Source organism: Aotus nancymaae, unplaced genomic scaffold, assembly GCF_030222135.1.
Source record: "Aotus nancymaae isolate 86718 unplaced genomic scaffold, 86718_ANA_hifiasm-v0.15.2.pri h1tg000077l, whole genome shotgun sequence".
NCBI classification, from domain to species: domain Eukaryota; kingdom Metazoa; phylum Chordata; class Mammalia; order Primates; family Aotidae; genus Aotus; species Aotus nancymaae.
The window spans coordinates 13107774-13123555 of record NW_026988492.1 but is presented as its reverse complement, the minus strand read 5'-3'; the positions used below and the strand labels follow the sequence as shown (position 1 = coordinate 13123555).

Below are 15782 nucleotides of genomic sequence, written 5' to 3'. Positions count from 1 at the left end.
TATGGACCGCATACAGTCTGTATCACATAGTCTTCTTTTTTCGGGGGTGTGGTAAGGAATATTTTAAAGATGCAACATTACTCTTAGCTCAGGTGTCATAGTTTGCTGACTTCTGCTATAACATTGTCATTCCCTCTTATACTTTCAGATGTCAAGGCAATATTGAAAATACAGTTTAATTGCCCAAAGACCCCACCTACAAAGTCATGTTAGCTTCCTTGCCCCCAAGAATCCTTTCCACTGAATCCTGGGATGTTTTCCTTCCATGTGTCCAGGTAGAATAGTGATCTGGGTGCCTGTGTCCAACAGAGTCTTAGAAATTTGTGTTTTCTGTTTTCTGGCTAGGTGCAGTGGCTTATGCCTGTAATTCCAACACTTTGAGAGGCTGAGGTGGGAGAATTGCTTCAGCCCAGAAGTGAGACCCCATCTATATTTTTAAAAAATTAGTTGTGTCTTTTCCTCTCCTCAGATTTCTTAGCATACTTGGATGGGTGCATGTGGCCATTGAGCCCTCTTGGGTATAGGGAGTGCACATTCCGATCTCTGATTATTTATAAAGCACTGATGTCACCTAGTTGTTACAGTGAGGTGGAAATAAAGCTGACTGCCAGACTGATGAGGACGTCCTCTCCTCCTAACCAGAGTAGGCTAGCTGCCAAAACAACATCCTTGGGCATCTCTCTGTAAACATAGTTCCTGGTGCTTAGCCTTCAGCCATACCACCTCCTCAGTTTCTCCTCATTATTGAGGCAATAAAATGAAAGTCCATTAATTGCGTAGTTGATCATACAAGTTTTCATTTTTCAACTTTATTCAGAAAAGGCCCTTAATTTTCCTCTTCTACATAGCCATGCCTCTAACAGCATCATGTTCTCTCATCACCAGACTTTCAAGAACTATGAAAGAGGTGGAGTAGAAAAAATAGTTCCTCCTGCTGTAATCTCACAATACAGAATGCTTCTGTGACCCATAAATGTGTGGGGATTTCTCCCCACCAACAAGCAAGCTGTCAGTTTTGCAGTAGACACCAGCTGGCTATCCTCTAATTTGGACACTTACCTTCCTGAAGAGGGCATCAGATTACACAGGTTGGGAACTCAGTCCCACAGGACTGAGCCCCACTTTTGATGCTGATTGTAAACCCCAAGTGCTTTTGTCCAACTGGCTATGACTTGGGGTTCCCACAGCCCAGATCTTGGGTTGGATTAATTTACTAGAGTGGCTCACAGAACTCAGGGAAACCCTGACTTATGTTTACTGGTTTATTATAAAGGATTTTACAAAGTATACAGATGAAGAGATGGATAGTGTAAGGTATGTCAGGGGGCAGGTAGGCAGAGCTTCCCCATCCTCTTAAGAGGGCCTTTTGTACAGAGTTCACTGGATAGGCATGATTGAAGCAAGGACACCTGTGTAGAAACGTGATTGGACAAAGGTGATCTAACACTAATAGACTGAGTGGGGAAACCCAGGCAGGCCTGTATGTTCACATACTTCTTGGCTTCTCTGTGCAGCATTCTTTCTTCTGCGTATTGGGGCAGGACCCCTTCTGAAATGAGAGTTTTATGGCCCACAATCAGACAAGGTAGATCAGGGAATTTCTTTATGTCTAGTTCCATGACAGATAAGTAGGGAAAGTTTAGAGCATATTTTTAGTTTTTATGGTCTGTTTTGGGGAGAAAAAGGAGTGCAAGAAAGGTCTGAGGGAGAGAGACTCTGTTTTCTGAGGCCTAAAGCACCCCAACATTATAACAAAGGACTTTTCACCTTTGTCACTCTGACACGGTTCGGAAGCTGCATCAGGAACGAAGGACAAAAGGCCATATACTTTAACAAAAGATACGCTTATTTTTTTAGTTACTTAAAAAATAACAAGGACTATGAGAGTTGTGACCCAGGGACCATGGACAAAACCAGTATATGTGTACATAAACATATATATGTGTGTGTGTGTGCATGCACGTATGTGTTTGTGTGTGTGTGTGTGTGTGTGTGTATATATATATATATAATAATATCACAGAAGTCTGTCATTTGACCTTACTTATAAGGTAGCTAGTTAAGAGATGAGACTTCTGGGTCAAAGATAGATAACTTATTACTTAAAGCAATAGCTATAACCAGAGAATCAGTAATTTTTGGCCATTTCCTAAGCCCAGTTCCCATAGGGCACTGCAAAGAGGGCGAGATAAAATCTGTTCATGCTGTCTGTTGCATTACAGGAGAGGAGCCCTGAGCTTAGGGCACCTGAATCTTTTGTAATAGACAGTAAGCATAGCTGCCTTTTGCTTTCTGTCTTCTGAGGCTATTCACTATATGAGCACCCTTGAAAGATAGTCCAGAATAATGGGCTGGCATTGCCTAACTCAAAAGACGAAGAAATAAGAGACTCATGTAGCATGGTTTCCTGACACGTGAACGATTCTCAAATTATGAGTGGCCTTACACAATGTTTTTGATTTGCAGCTAAGTCCAAAAGAGATGTCCTTGATTGACAGACAACATTCTTCCAATCTGTAAATCAGGAGCTTAGGTTTCTTCCATCTTGTGACTGCCTTCTTTAAAATGTTGCTTCTATGACTTTAATGCTTATTTTTGTTTTCCATGTAAAAAGAATCAATGTAGATACTAGAAAGTTAGGGCTACTAAGGACCAGGCCTAGAGATGACACACATCATTTTCATTCAAACTACATTGATTGGAACCCAGTGCAGTGGCCACATGTAACTGCAAAGGAAGGTGGGAAATGTCTAGTTACATGCCAAATAAGAAGAAATGAGTTTGGCAAATAGGCTGTCTCTACCTTATTTTAGCCCATTCTTACTAATTCGTGTGTAAATACAGAGAATGACAGAGGGCAGAGCATTTAAAAAATGCAAGTTAAAAAGCAAAATCCCACTCCGTATCTCACCATCAAGAAATACCATCACTTACTACTAATTTATTTTCACAGATTTTTTCTATGCATAGAGAGATACATACATACATTAAAAGGATAGAGAAAAATTATTAAATTGAGTGAAATCTGCTGATGTTTTAAACATCAAAGGCAGATTTACTTGACTATATGGAGGGAAAAGAAAGAGACCTTGTCTGTACAAAAACAACAACAACAAAACTTACCGGAATGTGTGGTGCATGCCTGTAGTCACAGCTACTCTGGAGGCCGAGGTTGGAAGATGCCTTGAGCCTGGAGTTTGAGGCTGTAGTGAGCTATGATCATACCACTGCACTCCAGCCTGGGTGACGGAATGAGACCAACAAAACTTTTTCCCCCCTTACCACAAGAAATATTATTTCCTCAAAGATACCTTTAAATTTAATAATAGAAATTACAAAAACAAACAAGATATTGAAGAGGTAAGACTTTTTAGTTGGAGTGCTTTCAGTAATAAGTGATGGAATACTCAAATCAGAATGGCTGAATCAATTGGAAATTTATTACTTCATGTAGGTTCAGATGCTAGGCTTTTCTAAGATTGGTTGATTTAGCAGTAACCAATTCAGCAGTGGCAAAGCATTCTTGACTTCTTTGTGCTTTTGCAGTCATGGTTGTGAGGTCACGGCAGTTGTTCCAAGGATTATGGCCTAACACTTGAGCATCTAAAGGCAAGAAGGGACATACCTTTAAGAACGAGGAGAACATCTGGAAAATTTCAAATTCTGGTCAGGTGCAGTGGCTCATACTTGTAATCCCAGCACTTTGGGAGGCCGAAGCGTGCAGATCACTTGAGGCCATGAGTTTGAGACCAGCCTGGCCAACATGGTGAAACCCCATCTCTACTAAAAATATTAAAAAAAAAAAAAAAAGCTACTCAGGAGGCTGAGGCAGGAGAATTGCTTGAACCCAGGAGGCAAAGGTTGCAGTGAGCTGAGATCTCACCATTGCACTCCAGCCTGGGCAACAAGAGTGAAACTCCATTTCAAACAACAAAAAAAAGAAAATTTCAATTTCTGTTTTACTATTCTGATCTAAATCTATTCCAGACTTAAAGCAGTCAGTGGCTAAAGAGAATGGATTTCTCTTAATTGTTTTGGACTCATCCATGTTTGCCTCTGGGCTGGGAAATAGATACACTTTTATGAGGACATGAGAGGATGCTCTTGAATTTTCTTAAGAAAATCAGGACTTTGTCAGCAAGAAAGAGATTTATGTCTAGTCACTGTTTGGCAAACTGTTATGTTTTGTTTTAATTACATGTGTCAGATTTTATATTGAGCTCCTACAGTGAAGGCTGCTAGTATCCTTATAGTCATTTTGCTTTTCCTGCTATCCAGGTTGTTTGTATTTATGTATGTATGTATTTATTTATTTATTTATTTTTGAGACAGAGCCTCACTCAGGCTGGAGTGCAGTGCCATGATCTTGGCTCACTGCAACCTCTGCCTCCCGGGTTCAAGCCATTCTGCTGCCTCAGCCTCCCACGTAGCTGGGACTACAGGCACCCACCACCACGCCCAGCTCATTTCTGTTTTTTTGGTAGAGATGGTATTTCACCATGTTGCCCAGGCTGGTCTTGAACTCCTGATCTCAGATGATCTGCCTAGCTTGGCCTCCCAAAGTACTGATTATTAGGTAACTTTTTTCAAGAATAAGTTCTTAGGAACTGTATTTTCTGATATCTTTCATAATGGAAAGCATTTCCTTTTGCCTGTATCTTGTATCTTGGCTGTATATAATATTGCTGGGTCACACTTTATTTCTCCTAAAAACTTAAAAAACGGGCCTGGAGTATTGCTATGGAGATGACTAACGACACCTCCCTCTCCCTGTATTCTGCTAAGTTTAACCACAATAAGTCTTGATGCTACACAGTCTGTAACAAAATTGTTCGGATTTTTTTTTTTCCATTTTCATTTTCTGGAATTTTCTGTTTGAATATACCTTCTGTTTCTCATTCATTAAATTCTCTCTTTGAGGGACACACATTATCCTTATGTTTGATTATCTCTGTTTTTATACCTATCAGATGCTGTTTGCCTGCTTTAATATCTTTTATAAAATATATATTATTGTGATTAATTCAAGTCTTTCTTTTAGCATCTTAAAAATTTTCAGCAATGCGTATTCTTTTCCTTGATGTTTCTATTTTATTTACTAATTCTGTAATGATACTGTTTTAGTCTTACATTTATTACTTCGGTTATCTCCCTTTGTACCTTTTCCTATTTTATCATCTCATTTTTGAGCTTTGTATGAACTCATGTTATAATTTTTATTTAGCATGGGAACAGTTTTGAGAAACATCTTCAAACTCAGTTATGTATGCTTCTAGGTTGTGATTTTTGGCTATCTCATGCACATTAGACTCTTTGTATTATTTTTTGCCTGTAGTTTCTTTGCCATACAACTTTTAAAATGTTGTTTATGCTTCAGAGGCTCTCTTTTGACGCTTATTCCGCTATAATTTAGGTAATTTTTTTGCAAATTTTCTTATGGTTTTTGAGATGATTGTTTAAGGGCTATGTATCTTGCATTTTTCTGAAGCCTTTGGGAATGGGAGGGGTGAGTATAAAAGCTTGGCTTAGGGCAAAAAAAGGAAAAAAAAAGAGGACTTGGCTTAGGGCAGTATGCACTTTTTGGTAGAACTCCGGGCTGGGCTCTTTTATTTTTATTTTTTTGGAAGACACAGTCTTGCTCTGTCGCCCAGGCTGGAGTGCAGTGGTGCGATCTTGGTTCACTCTAACCTCTGCTTCCCGAGTAGCTGGGACGACAGGCGCCCGCCAACATGCCAGGCTAATTTTTGTACTTTTTTAGTAGAGACAGGATTTCACTATATTGACCAGGCTAGTCTTGAACTCCTGACCTTGTTATATGCCCGCCTTGGCCTCCCAAAGTGCTAGGATTACAGGTGTGAACCATCGTGCCAGGCCTTGGGCTCTTTTTTTTTTTTTTAAACACAGTACTTTATTAAATGTCTTGCCCCGGGTTCTAGATCTCAAATGTATCTTAGTCTTATGGGGAATACCCTAGGATTCTCTTTTATGTTTTATTTTAATTTTAATTTTTTGAGACAGGGTCTCAATCTGTCCCCCAAGCTGGAGTGCAATGGTATGATCATGGCTCACCGCATCCTCCACCTCCTGGGTCCTCCTCCTCAACCTCGCAGTAGCTAAGACTACAAATTAGCATCACCACGCCCAACTCATTTTTTTGCTTTTTGTGGAGATGGGTTCTCATTATGTTTCCCAGGGTGATCTCCAACTCTTGCCCTTAAGTGATTCTCTAACCCCTGCCTCCTAGAGCACTAGAATTACAGGGGAGAGCCACTGCACCAGGCCCCCTAGGATTTTTTTTTTTTTTTTTTTTTGAGTTAAGAGTCTTGCCCTCTCATCCAGGCTGGAGTGCAGTGACGCGATCTTGGCTCACTGCAACCTCCACCTCCTGAATTCCAGCAATTCTCTTGCCTCAGCCTCCTGAGTAGCTGGGATTACAGGCGTGTACCACCACACGCAGCTAATTTTTGTATTTTTAGTAGAGATGTGGTTTTACCATGATGGTGAGGCTAGTCTCAAACTCCTGACCTTGGCCTCCCAAAGTGCTGGGATTACAGGTGTGAGCCACCGTGCTCGGCCATGATTTCATGTAATTAATTCTTACTTAGCCTTGATTCTTTACTTCCAGTTAGCACCTCTTTGCTTTTCCTCCCCTTGCCTTCAGTTTTTCCTGTTTCTCCCTTGAAACTAGTACTACTCTTTAGGCAGAAAAAGTTGTTCAGTAGGTCAGAACACATAAAATCACTTCTCTTCAGATTTGGGACTTTCGGTTATATTCTCAGAATTTTTGGGAATTAAGGGGTATGGTTAAGAGCTGAATCCTATAGCTTAGTCTAGGGCAGTTTCTCCCTAATAAAATCTAGTTTACTCCTTGCTTGACAGTTTTTGTTTAATGCATTAATATCTGCCCCTGCTTCCCATTTTGGTTGCTTTGGGGATCATTTGGTTGGTTGTTTTTACTGGTTTTCATTCATTTCTTTTCTACATTGGGAAAATCTGTGATGTGATTTCAAATTTCTCTTAAGCATTTTAAGATCCATGTTTACTTAAAATTGGTTTGCTTTATATTTATAATAATACTTTATGTATTTGAATATAGGCAGTCTTACTAGAAATTTATTCTATTTCACTGTAAAGAATTGAGTCATATTAAAATAACTCACATGTTCTCTTTCTTACATTATGACTAAATATTAATTTCTTTTATTGGACTTTCTGATGAATTTGTCTTGACGATTAGTGATAATGAAATTCTTTCTTATATGTTAGCAAATCTTTTAAATAATTTACTGTAGAGTTTTCCTGAGAGGTAACTTCAAGCTCAGTATTACATTCTTTCTAGAATTCACTTTCTAATTTGCCCTAGACATTTGTTTGTGGTTCACAGATTACATACTTACTCTTCAAAACTCCGAATTCCCTGTTGGCCTGAAGATACGAACTTTCAAGTGTTATCTTCACTGCTCCTATAAACAGTCCTATACCTATTCTAGTTTGAAAACTGAAACATTGGATCTGTCTCCTGGTTGTTTGTCTTGTGCTAAACTTAAGTTAAAAATTCCTGCATAGGCTGGGTGTCATGGCTCACGCCTATAATCCCAGCATTTTGGGAGGCCAAGGTGGGCAGATCAGTTAAGGTCAGGAGTTTGATACCAGCGTGGCCAACATGGTGAAATCCCATCTCTACTAAAAATACAAAAGTTAGCCCGGCATGGTGGCACACACCTGTAATCTCAGCTATGTGGGTGGCTATAGGCATGATAATTGCTTGAATCTGGAAGGTGGAGGTTGCAGTGTGTTGAGATGAAACCACTGCACTCCAGCCTGGGTAACAGAGTGACACTATCTCAAAGAAGGAAAAAAAAAAGCCCTCTGTGTTTAACTGTCTTTAGTTTCTTTTATTATCATAAGGTTTTCTCTCCCTTCTGTTTCTGTCTCTTCTTTTTTTCCCTTACTCTTGATTTTCTATTTTAGAATTTCTCATCATGAGTACCTTACCTACTTTTTTTTTTTAATTTTGAAAACTTCTTTTTTTAGGTTTTGGTTATGTTTTTTGGGGGGTGTAGGTAAGAGTCTACCTCGTGCTTGTTTAAGCCATACCTTTCTGTAAAAAAAAATAAATAGAATTTTCCTCACAGGACTATTTTAAGGATTGAGATATCATATATATTTATAATTATAAACTTTTACAATTCTGGTTTTGTATTGCTAGTTAATACATACTGATTCAGTTGAGTGTGACATTAGCTATCTTGACTTAACAAGCCGTGAAGATAATACTTGTAAATTCATATCTTCAGGCCATGAGGAATTCAGAGTTTTGAGAAGTACATATGTAATCTGTGAACCACGAACAAAACTCACCTATTAACAATTTTCCGAAATCTCTATTCTTTAACAACATGCTTATTTTAATGGCCTTTGTATGCTTCCATAATCATAGTTTTTCAGGTACAGCTCTGTTGTTGGACAAGTTGTTTTTCTTTCTTTCCCCCATTGTAAACAGAAGTATGATATACTATATTTAAATCTTTCTACACCTTCCTAGAGGTGAAATTACTAGGTCACATAGTATGAATAATTTTATGGTTTCTAACTCTTGTTTTAAAAATTGTCAGCTTGGCTCAGTAGTGTGCGCCAGTAGTCCCAGATATTTGGGAGGCTAAGGCAGAAGGATCCTTTGAGCCTAGGACTTTCAAGACCAGCCTGGGCAAAATAGCAAGACCCAATCTCTTAAAAAAAAAAAAGTGTTCTTCATTTGTTTACATTTTATCTGGTAATATATGCAAGTGCTCATTTCCCTAGGCAATATTAGATCTGATCATTAAAAACAAAACCCCAAAACTTTGGTCACATACAGGAGAAAAATACTACCTTTAGTTGTTTAATACTTGGGTTGCATGTTTCTGTTGCTGTTTAGTGACTTTTTTTTTTTTTTGAATTTCCTAGTCATGGTCTTTGTACATTGTTCAATGGCATATGTGTTTTCTTATTAATTTATTAAAAAATTTAAACAGAAATAAAATACAGAATATTTAACCTGACTGATTTCCCAGTTTGGTGGTTGTTTTTTAATGATTTGTGTTTAAATTTGTATAGCTAAAATCTGTGTTTTCTCTTTCTGTAGTTTTTAACTTTTTTTTGTAGTTAGAAAAGTCTTTCATTCTTAAAGTCAGATACTTTAAAAATACTTTCTAGCAAACTTTTAGATTATTTTAATTTTTATTTAACTCTTTATCTGGATTTTGTTTTATTTTGTATAAGATATTTTTCGTTAAATTATTAACCAGTTGTTCTAGTACCATTATTAAGTAATTTTAATCTTTGCCTTCTGATTTGGAATCTCCTCTTTATCATATACTAAATTTTCATATATAATTGAGTACTTTTGTGGTTTTCCCCTTTCTTCTATTAATCTGTTTAAATCAGCATATCTTTTTAGTGACAGTCATTAGACTTCTTTGATTCACATTTGATAGACTGTATGGATATAAACCATGCACAATGTGTTCCAATGAACATTTGTAATGCTCATTGCAGGATATGTTTCTTCTGTATTGTTCCATTATTTGCTTTGTATGACTTTATATCTCCATATTGTATATTTTCACACATGTACATGTATATGTTTTGCCTTTTACTCTCATATGTTTTGCAAGTTGTTAGGGTTTGTTTGTTGACTTTTTTGTTATTCAGGATCATTCACTATTAAACTTTCTCAGCTCTTATAAACTTGAAGAACGAAGCTCAGAATGAGAAGTAGAATATATAGAGTAAAGGAGGATAGAAAGCCTTCTTAATTATCTTTTTAGGGAGAAAAACATTGATATAACAGTTACAGGCCAGGATCATTTGAATTTCATAAACTAGAATGTATAAATTTGTTATTTTGTTGTGTGTATTAGTCCATTTTCATACTGCTATGAAGAAATGCCCGAGCCTGGGTAATTTCTGAAGAAAAAGAGGTTTAATGGACTCACAGTTCCACATGGCTGGGGAGGCCTCACAAACATGGCAGAAGGCGAAGCAGGGGTGAAGGCACGTCTTCCATGGCAGCAGGCAGGAGAGCATATGCAGGGGAACTGCCCTTTATGAAACCATCACATCTGTGAGATTTACTCACTATTACGAGAACAGCACAGGAAAAACTCGCTGCTGTGATTCAATTACCTCCCACCAGGTCCCTTCCATGACACATGGGGATTATGGGATCTACGATTCAAGATGAGATTTGGGTGAGGACATGGCCAAACTATATCAGTGTATTAACACACAAATATCCTAATATTGTTACTTTTGTTTTTTTTAAATAAATGGGGTCTCACTCTGTCACTCAGGCTTGAGTGCAGTGATATGATCAGAGTTCACTACAGCCTCAACCTTCCAGGCTCATGCGATCCTCCCGCCTCAGCCTGCCTAGTAGCTGGGACCACAGGTTTCCACCACAACACCTGGCCAATTTTTTATTTTTTGTAGAGATGGGGTCTCCCTCTGTTTCCCAGGCTGGTCTTGAACTCCTGGGCTTAAGTGATCCATCTGCCTTGGCCTCCCAAAGTGCTGGGATTACAGTTGTGAACCACCATGCCTGGCCTATATTGTTATTTTCAATTTGTGCGTTCTTTAGCTCCCGTGACCCAATTGTGTATTATAGTCTGTTTTCAGTTAAACTGTTGCTTTAAACCACCCGATGACTTTTAATGGCTTATAACAGGTGAGCTCAGCAGGGATGATTTATCTTTCTTCCATGTGGTATCAGCCGGATTTACTCATGAGGATTCATTAAGCTGGTGGCTAGCTGGGTGGTCATTGTTGGTCTTACTCTCATGTCTGGCGCTAAGTGCTGCTGGCTATAGGCTACAGTACCTCAGTTCTTCTCCATATGACCTCATTCTCCATTTGGCCTCTCCATGAGGAGAGTGTGGAATGCTTCTTTATGTGGTGGCTGAGAACTGAGGTGGCAAATGTGGAAGCCATGAAGACTTCTTAAAACTCCAGGTTCCTGTGCTCATACACTATCACTTCTGCCACATCCTGTTGAGTATCACAAGTCATAAGGGTAACCCAGGTTCAAGGGAGTGGAGAAGAGGACATCTTAGGATGAGAAGAGTAGTGATAACCCATTGCAGAGGATGTGGCATGATACTTTGGGGAGACATTATTTGCCACAATCAAAATAACTTTCAGATAAAAATGTTTTCTAAAAAGTCTGAATTAGAAACATTATTGGGTGTGAAGATAGATTTTGCCCAGGAGTTCGAAAACAGTCTAGGCAACAGACTGTAGAGACCCCTGTCTCTACAAAAAAGCAAAATAAAAAATTAGCCTGTAGCCAGGCATGGTGGCATGTGCCTGTAGTCCCAGCTACTCTGGAGGCTGAGGTATGAGAATTGCTTGAACCCGGGAGGCAGAGGCTGCAATGAGCCAAGATGGTGCCACTGCATTCTTTAAAAAAAAAAAAGCCTAGTGTGGCACATACCTATAGTCCTGACTACTTGGGAGGCTGAAGTGAGAGGATTGCTTGAGCCCAGGAAGTCAAGGCTATAGTGAGCTGTGATTGTACCACTGCACTCCAGTCTGAGTGACAAGAGTGAGGCCCTGTTTCAAAAAGAAAAAAGTATTATTGTGTTAATTTACATTTACTGTTGCTAAAGTACTAACATTGCAGCCTAAAAACATCTCACATACTTAGATCAGGAATTAAGAGCAAAAAAAAAAAAAAGTCAGTATTTTGGGGGCATTAGAGTAAAACATCTATCTTTAATTTGTGTGCATTTTGTTCTGTTTGTATGTAAACCTTTTAGGGCAAGGACAGTGATACCAATCTCTCATGATTTGAAAAGATTAAGGCCCCTCAATGGTCAGATTTTAAGCATCATGAGAAATAAATAAATTTAATGAACTCTTGAAATAGTAGTACATTTCACACTCAATACTGTTTTTTAATGTAGTGATTCAAACTACAGAACATTTTGATAAAAACTATCTGACATTAGGTTGGACTTCCAATATGTAATTAACTTTTTATTTTATTGAATTCCTTTTTATATTTAGCTCATCAGCTTTAGCACTTTATAGCACACCCTAACTTTATCTAAATTTTTTTGTTAGAGATAACTAATTCATCTATTTTTTTTTTTTTGAGTAAACCCAGGAAAGAATTTTTTGCCGGAGTGTCTGTGCTTCTAGTTTCTGGAGAAATTCTCATGCGTGGTAGAGGAAAATCTGGTACTGTTCAGATGTGAAGTGCTATGTAAATTTTAAAGTGTTTTTAAATGTCCACAAAGCATTTGGTGTTTTTAAGAAGAAAAAGTGTATATTTTACTGAATGTAAATGTAGCAAATAATTACAGACTTCAGTTGTTTGTTTGTATTATTTTAGACTGATTAAGGATAAAGGAGCTGAACTTACTTAAAAACAAACTCACACTAGTATTGTGTATATATAAAACAACACTATGATAAGAGGAAGTAATTTTTGATAGTAGTATTTGTTAATATTTTAAATTACTAGTTGTAATAAAACTCTACTGCATATATAGGGGTTATAGTTCAAATTTAAATTGGATTTTACTTATATTCGTTTTTAGAAATACAAAGAGAAGGACAAACACAAGCAAAAACACAAGAAGCAGCCAGAACCGTCACCTGCACTGGTTCCATCATTGACTGTTACTACAGAAAAAGTAAGTTTTAAGTATCATATTTTGTTTTATATAATAAGTAGTTATTGTGCTGATTTTCACCTCTAAAGACAGTTTTCATTCCCTAGCTTTTCCCACTTTTTCAACGATACATCAGGCACTTAGAATTCTCATTTTCTTTTCTTTCTTTCTTTCTATTTTTTTGAGATGGGAGTTTTTTGCTCTTGTCACCCAGGCCATCCATCTGCCTTGGCCTCCCAAAGTGCTGGGATTACGGGCGTGAACCACCATGCCTGGCCTAGAATTCTCATTTCTTAATCCTTTGTCTACCTTCTGTTTATTCTGTACTTGTCTCCAAAGCCTGTTAAGTAAGAATAACAAGTGGGAAGCATCATTGAGACAGACAATTTTGGCTCTGGGTAGACTTCATTCACCTTAGATTTTTAATTCTGGCCTCGCCTTTTACTGATTGAATGTTTAGGTTAATTAACCTCTGTGTAACTTAGTTTTATCATTTGTAAAGTGGGGGAAATAGTGAAATTGAAGGACAGAATACATGTAAAGCAATTAGAACAGTATTTGGTTCATAACAAGAATACATATTAAGTATTACTAGGATTATTATCTTGTGGTTAATATGAAAACGGGGAGGCTGAGACAGAATAAGCAAGTTGGGAAATGGAGTAGGAGATGGATCTAGGGTGAGGGGCCCATTATACAAGGTCTTGTAGGGCAATGTAAGGACTTTGTGTTCAATTTGACTGAAAAGTGAGCTATTGGAGGTTTCTGAATTGAAATGTAGCATGGTCTGACTTAAGTTTTGAAAGGACCTCTGGTTGCTTTGTCTTGGACAGGCTGTGGAAAGTCAGAATGGAAGCAAGGAGGCCATGAGGAAGGTATGCAGTCATCCAGAGAGAGATGGCGGTAACAATAGAGGTAGTGATAGGTGATCAGATTCTGAATACATACAAAGGTTGAGCCCTCATGACTTTCTTACATATAAGTTAAAGGCATATGAGAAAGAGAGGATCCAAGGATGATTCCAAAGGTTTTGGGTCAGGTCACTAGAAGGTATGGAGTCACTGTTAACAAAGAGTGGAAAGACTGTGGGCATAGCTGGTTGAGGGGAAAGAGAAGAATTCAGTTTGGGATATGGTTTTAGTTTTCTGTTGCTGGCAGAGGAAATTACTGCAATATACCAGTTTAAAACAACATACACTTACTACTCATTGTTCTGTAGGCCAGAAGTCTGGGTGGACTTAGCTGTTTCCTCTAGTCAGAGTCTCTCAAGACCAAAATCGAGGTGTTGGATGGCCTGGGTTCTTAAAGAATCTGTTTCTGCGTTGGTCAGGTTATTGGCAGAATGTATATGCTTATAGGCTTGGTCAGGTTTTTGGCAAAATTTGGCTTCTTGTGATTGATTGTAGGACTGAGGTGCCCCTTTCCTTGCTGCTGGTCAGGTAGGGGTCAGCCCTTGGCACCTAGAGCCTTTCTTTGTTTTCTTGTACCGTGTGTCACGTGATCTCCTCCATCTCAGAGGTAGCAATGCTTGTTGAATTCCTCCTACACTTGGAATTTCTTTTGTATCTCTTTTGCTTTTAGTTGGAGAAAGTTCTCTTTTTAAGCTCATCTGATGCCATTGGGTCTACTTGAAAAGTTCAAGATAACTTCCCTAATTTACAATCCATAAGTTTAATTACATCTGCAAAGTACCTTTTGCCATGTAATATAACATATTCACAGGTTTCAGGAATTAGAATGTGGACATCTTGGTTGAGGGATGCTGTTCTGCCTACCACAGATATGTTGGGTTGAAATTTATCTATTAATATTAGACATCTAAGTAGATATGCTGACTAGCCAGTTGGATACCTAGTCTGGTATTCAGAAAAGAGGTCTAAACTTTGGATATTAAATGTGGGAGTTGTATGCATATTGAGTTGTTTAAAGCCACCACACTGATATGATACCACTAAGGAAAAAGTGAGTGCAGGTGGAGAAGACAGTAGGCCTTAGGAGGCCCAGGGACCTCCTGTGTTGAAAGGTCTGGAAGAGGAGGTACAAGCAACAAGGGAGACTGAGAAGAGGCCAGAGTTTGGAAGAAAACTAAGATGATGTGGTATACTGGAAGCCAAGTTAAAGAAAGGTGGAGATAGGAGAACTGTGTCGTATATGAAGGACTAGCTCTTTGATTTAGTCATGTGGAGGTCATTACTGACTTTGATGAACAGTTTTAAAGTATTGATTGAGGCAAAAGCCTGATTGGAGTGCTTTGTAGAGGCAGTCGGGGAGAAAAGTCAGACAGTGTTTAAATGATTGCTTTGAGAAACTTTGCTTCTCAATAGGAGAAGAGGTCAGGAAAGTGGAGATAATGAAGGATATTTTTTAAAATAAGATAAATAATGGGATGTTAGGTGCACTAATAGGAATGATTCAGTAGAGAGGAGGAATAATGAAATGATAGAAAAGACAGGAATATTTCTACAGTGATGTCCCCTAGAATATGAGAAGGGATGAGATTTGGGGGAAAATATCTTGTGATAAATTCAGAGGTTTTTCAGTTAAGTAAGAAGCAGTGGTTTTAGTTGTGACGATTTGAGGAGTATTTCTTTTTTTAAAAGAGACAGGGTCTTGCTTTGTTTCCCAGGCTGGAGTGCAGTGGCTATTCACAGGTGAGATCCCACTGCTGATCAGCACGGGAGTTTTGACCTGCTCCGTTTCCGACCTGGGCCAGTTCACCCCTCCTTAGGCAATCTGGTGGTCCCCCGTTCCTGGGAGGTCACCATATCGATGTTGAACTTTGTGCAGACACCTGATTGGCATAGCGCACTACAGCCCAGAACTCCTGGGCTCAGGCGATCGATCCTCCCACCTCAGCCTCCTGAGTAGCTGGGACTACAGGCATGTGCCACTGTGCCGGGCCGGTTTGAGGAGTATTAGAGTTTTGAACTAAGAAAAAAAAAGCATGAGATAGTTAACTATAATAATGTGAAAGAAAATTACTACGATGTGTATGATTTCTGGGTAGCCACAAGATTCTACCTGAGGTTCATAGTCAAGACTTTAAGATGAGGCAGATTTGCACAGCTTTTTGTTTTTCTCTATTCTTGTTCATCTTTATGGATGTGGGCACGGAGTAGGATT

General features: G+C 38.6%; 1 protein-coding gene across 14 annotated transcripts in view; it reads left to right on the top strand.

Moving 5' to 3' along the window:
- MLLT10 (MLLT10 histone lysine methyltransferase DOT1L cofactor) overlaps nt 1-15782 on the top strand; it is a 227379-nt gene that overhangs the window by 117962 nt on the left and 93635 nt on the right. For all 14 annotated transcript variants that reach the window (XM_021666314.2, XM_064368366.1, XM_064368364.1 and 11 more), the window contains one exon: nt 12585-12680. In XM_021666314.2, coding sequence (XP_021521989.1) covers nt 12585-12680 — 96 coding nt within the window. The remainder of the gene's footprint in view (nt 1-12584; nt 12681-15782) is intronic.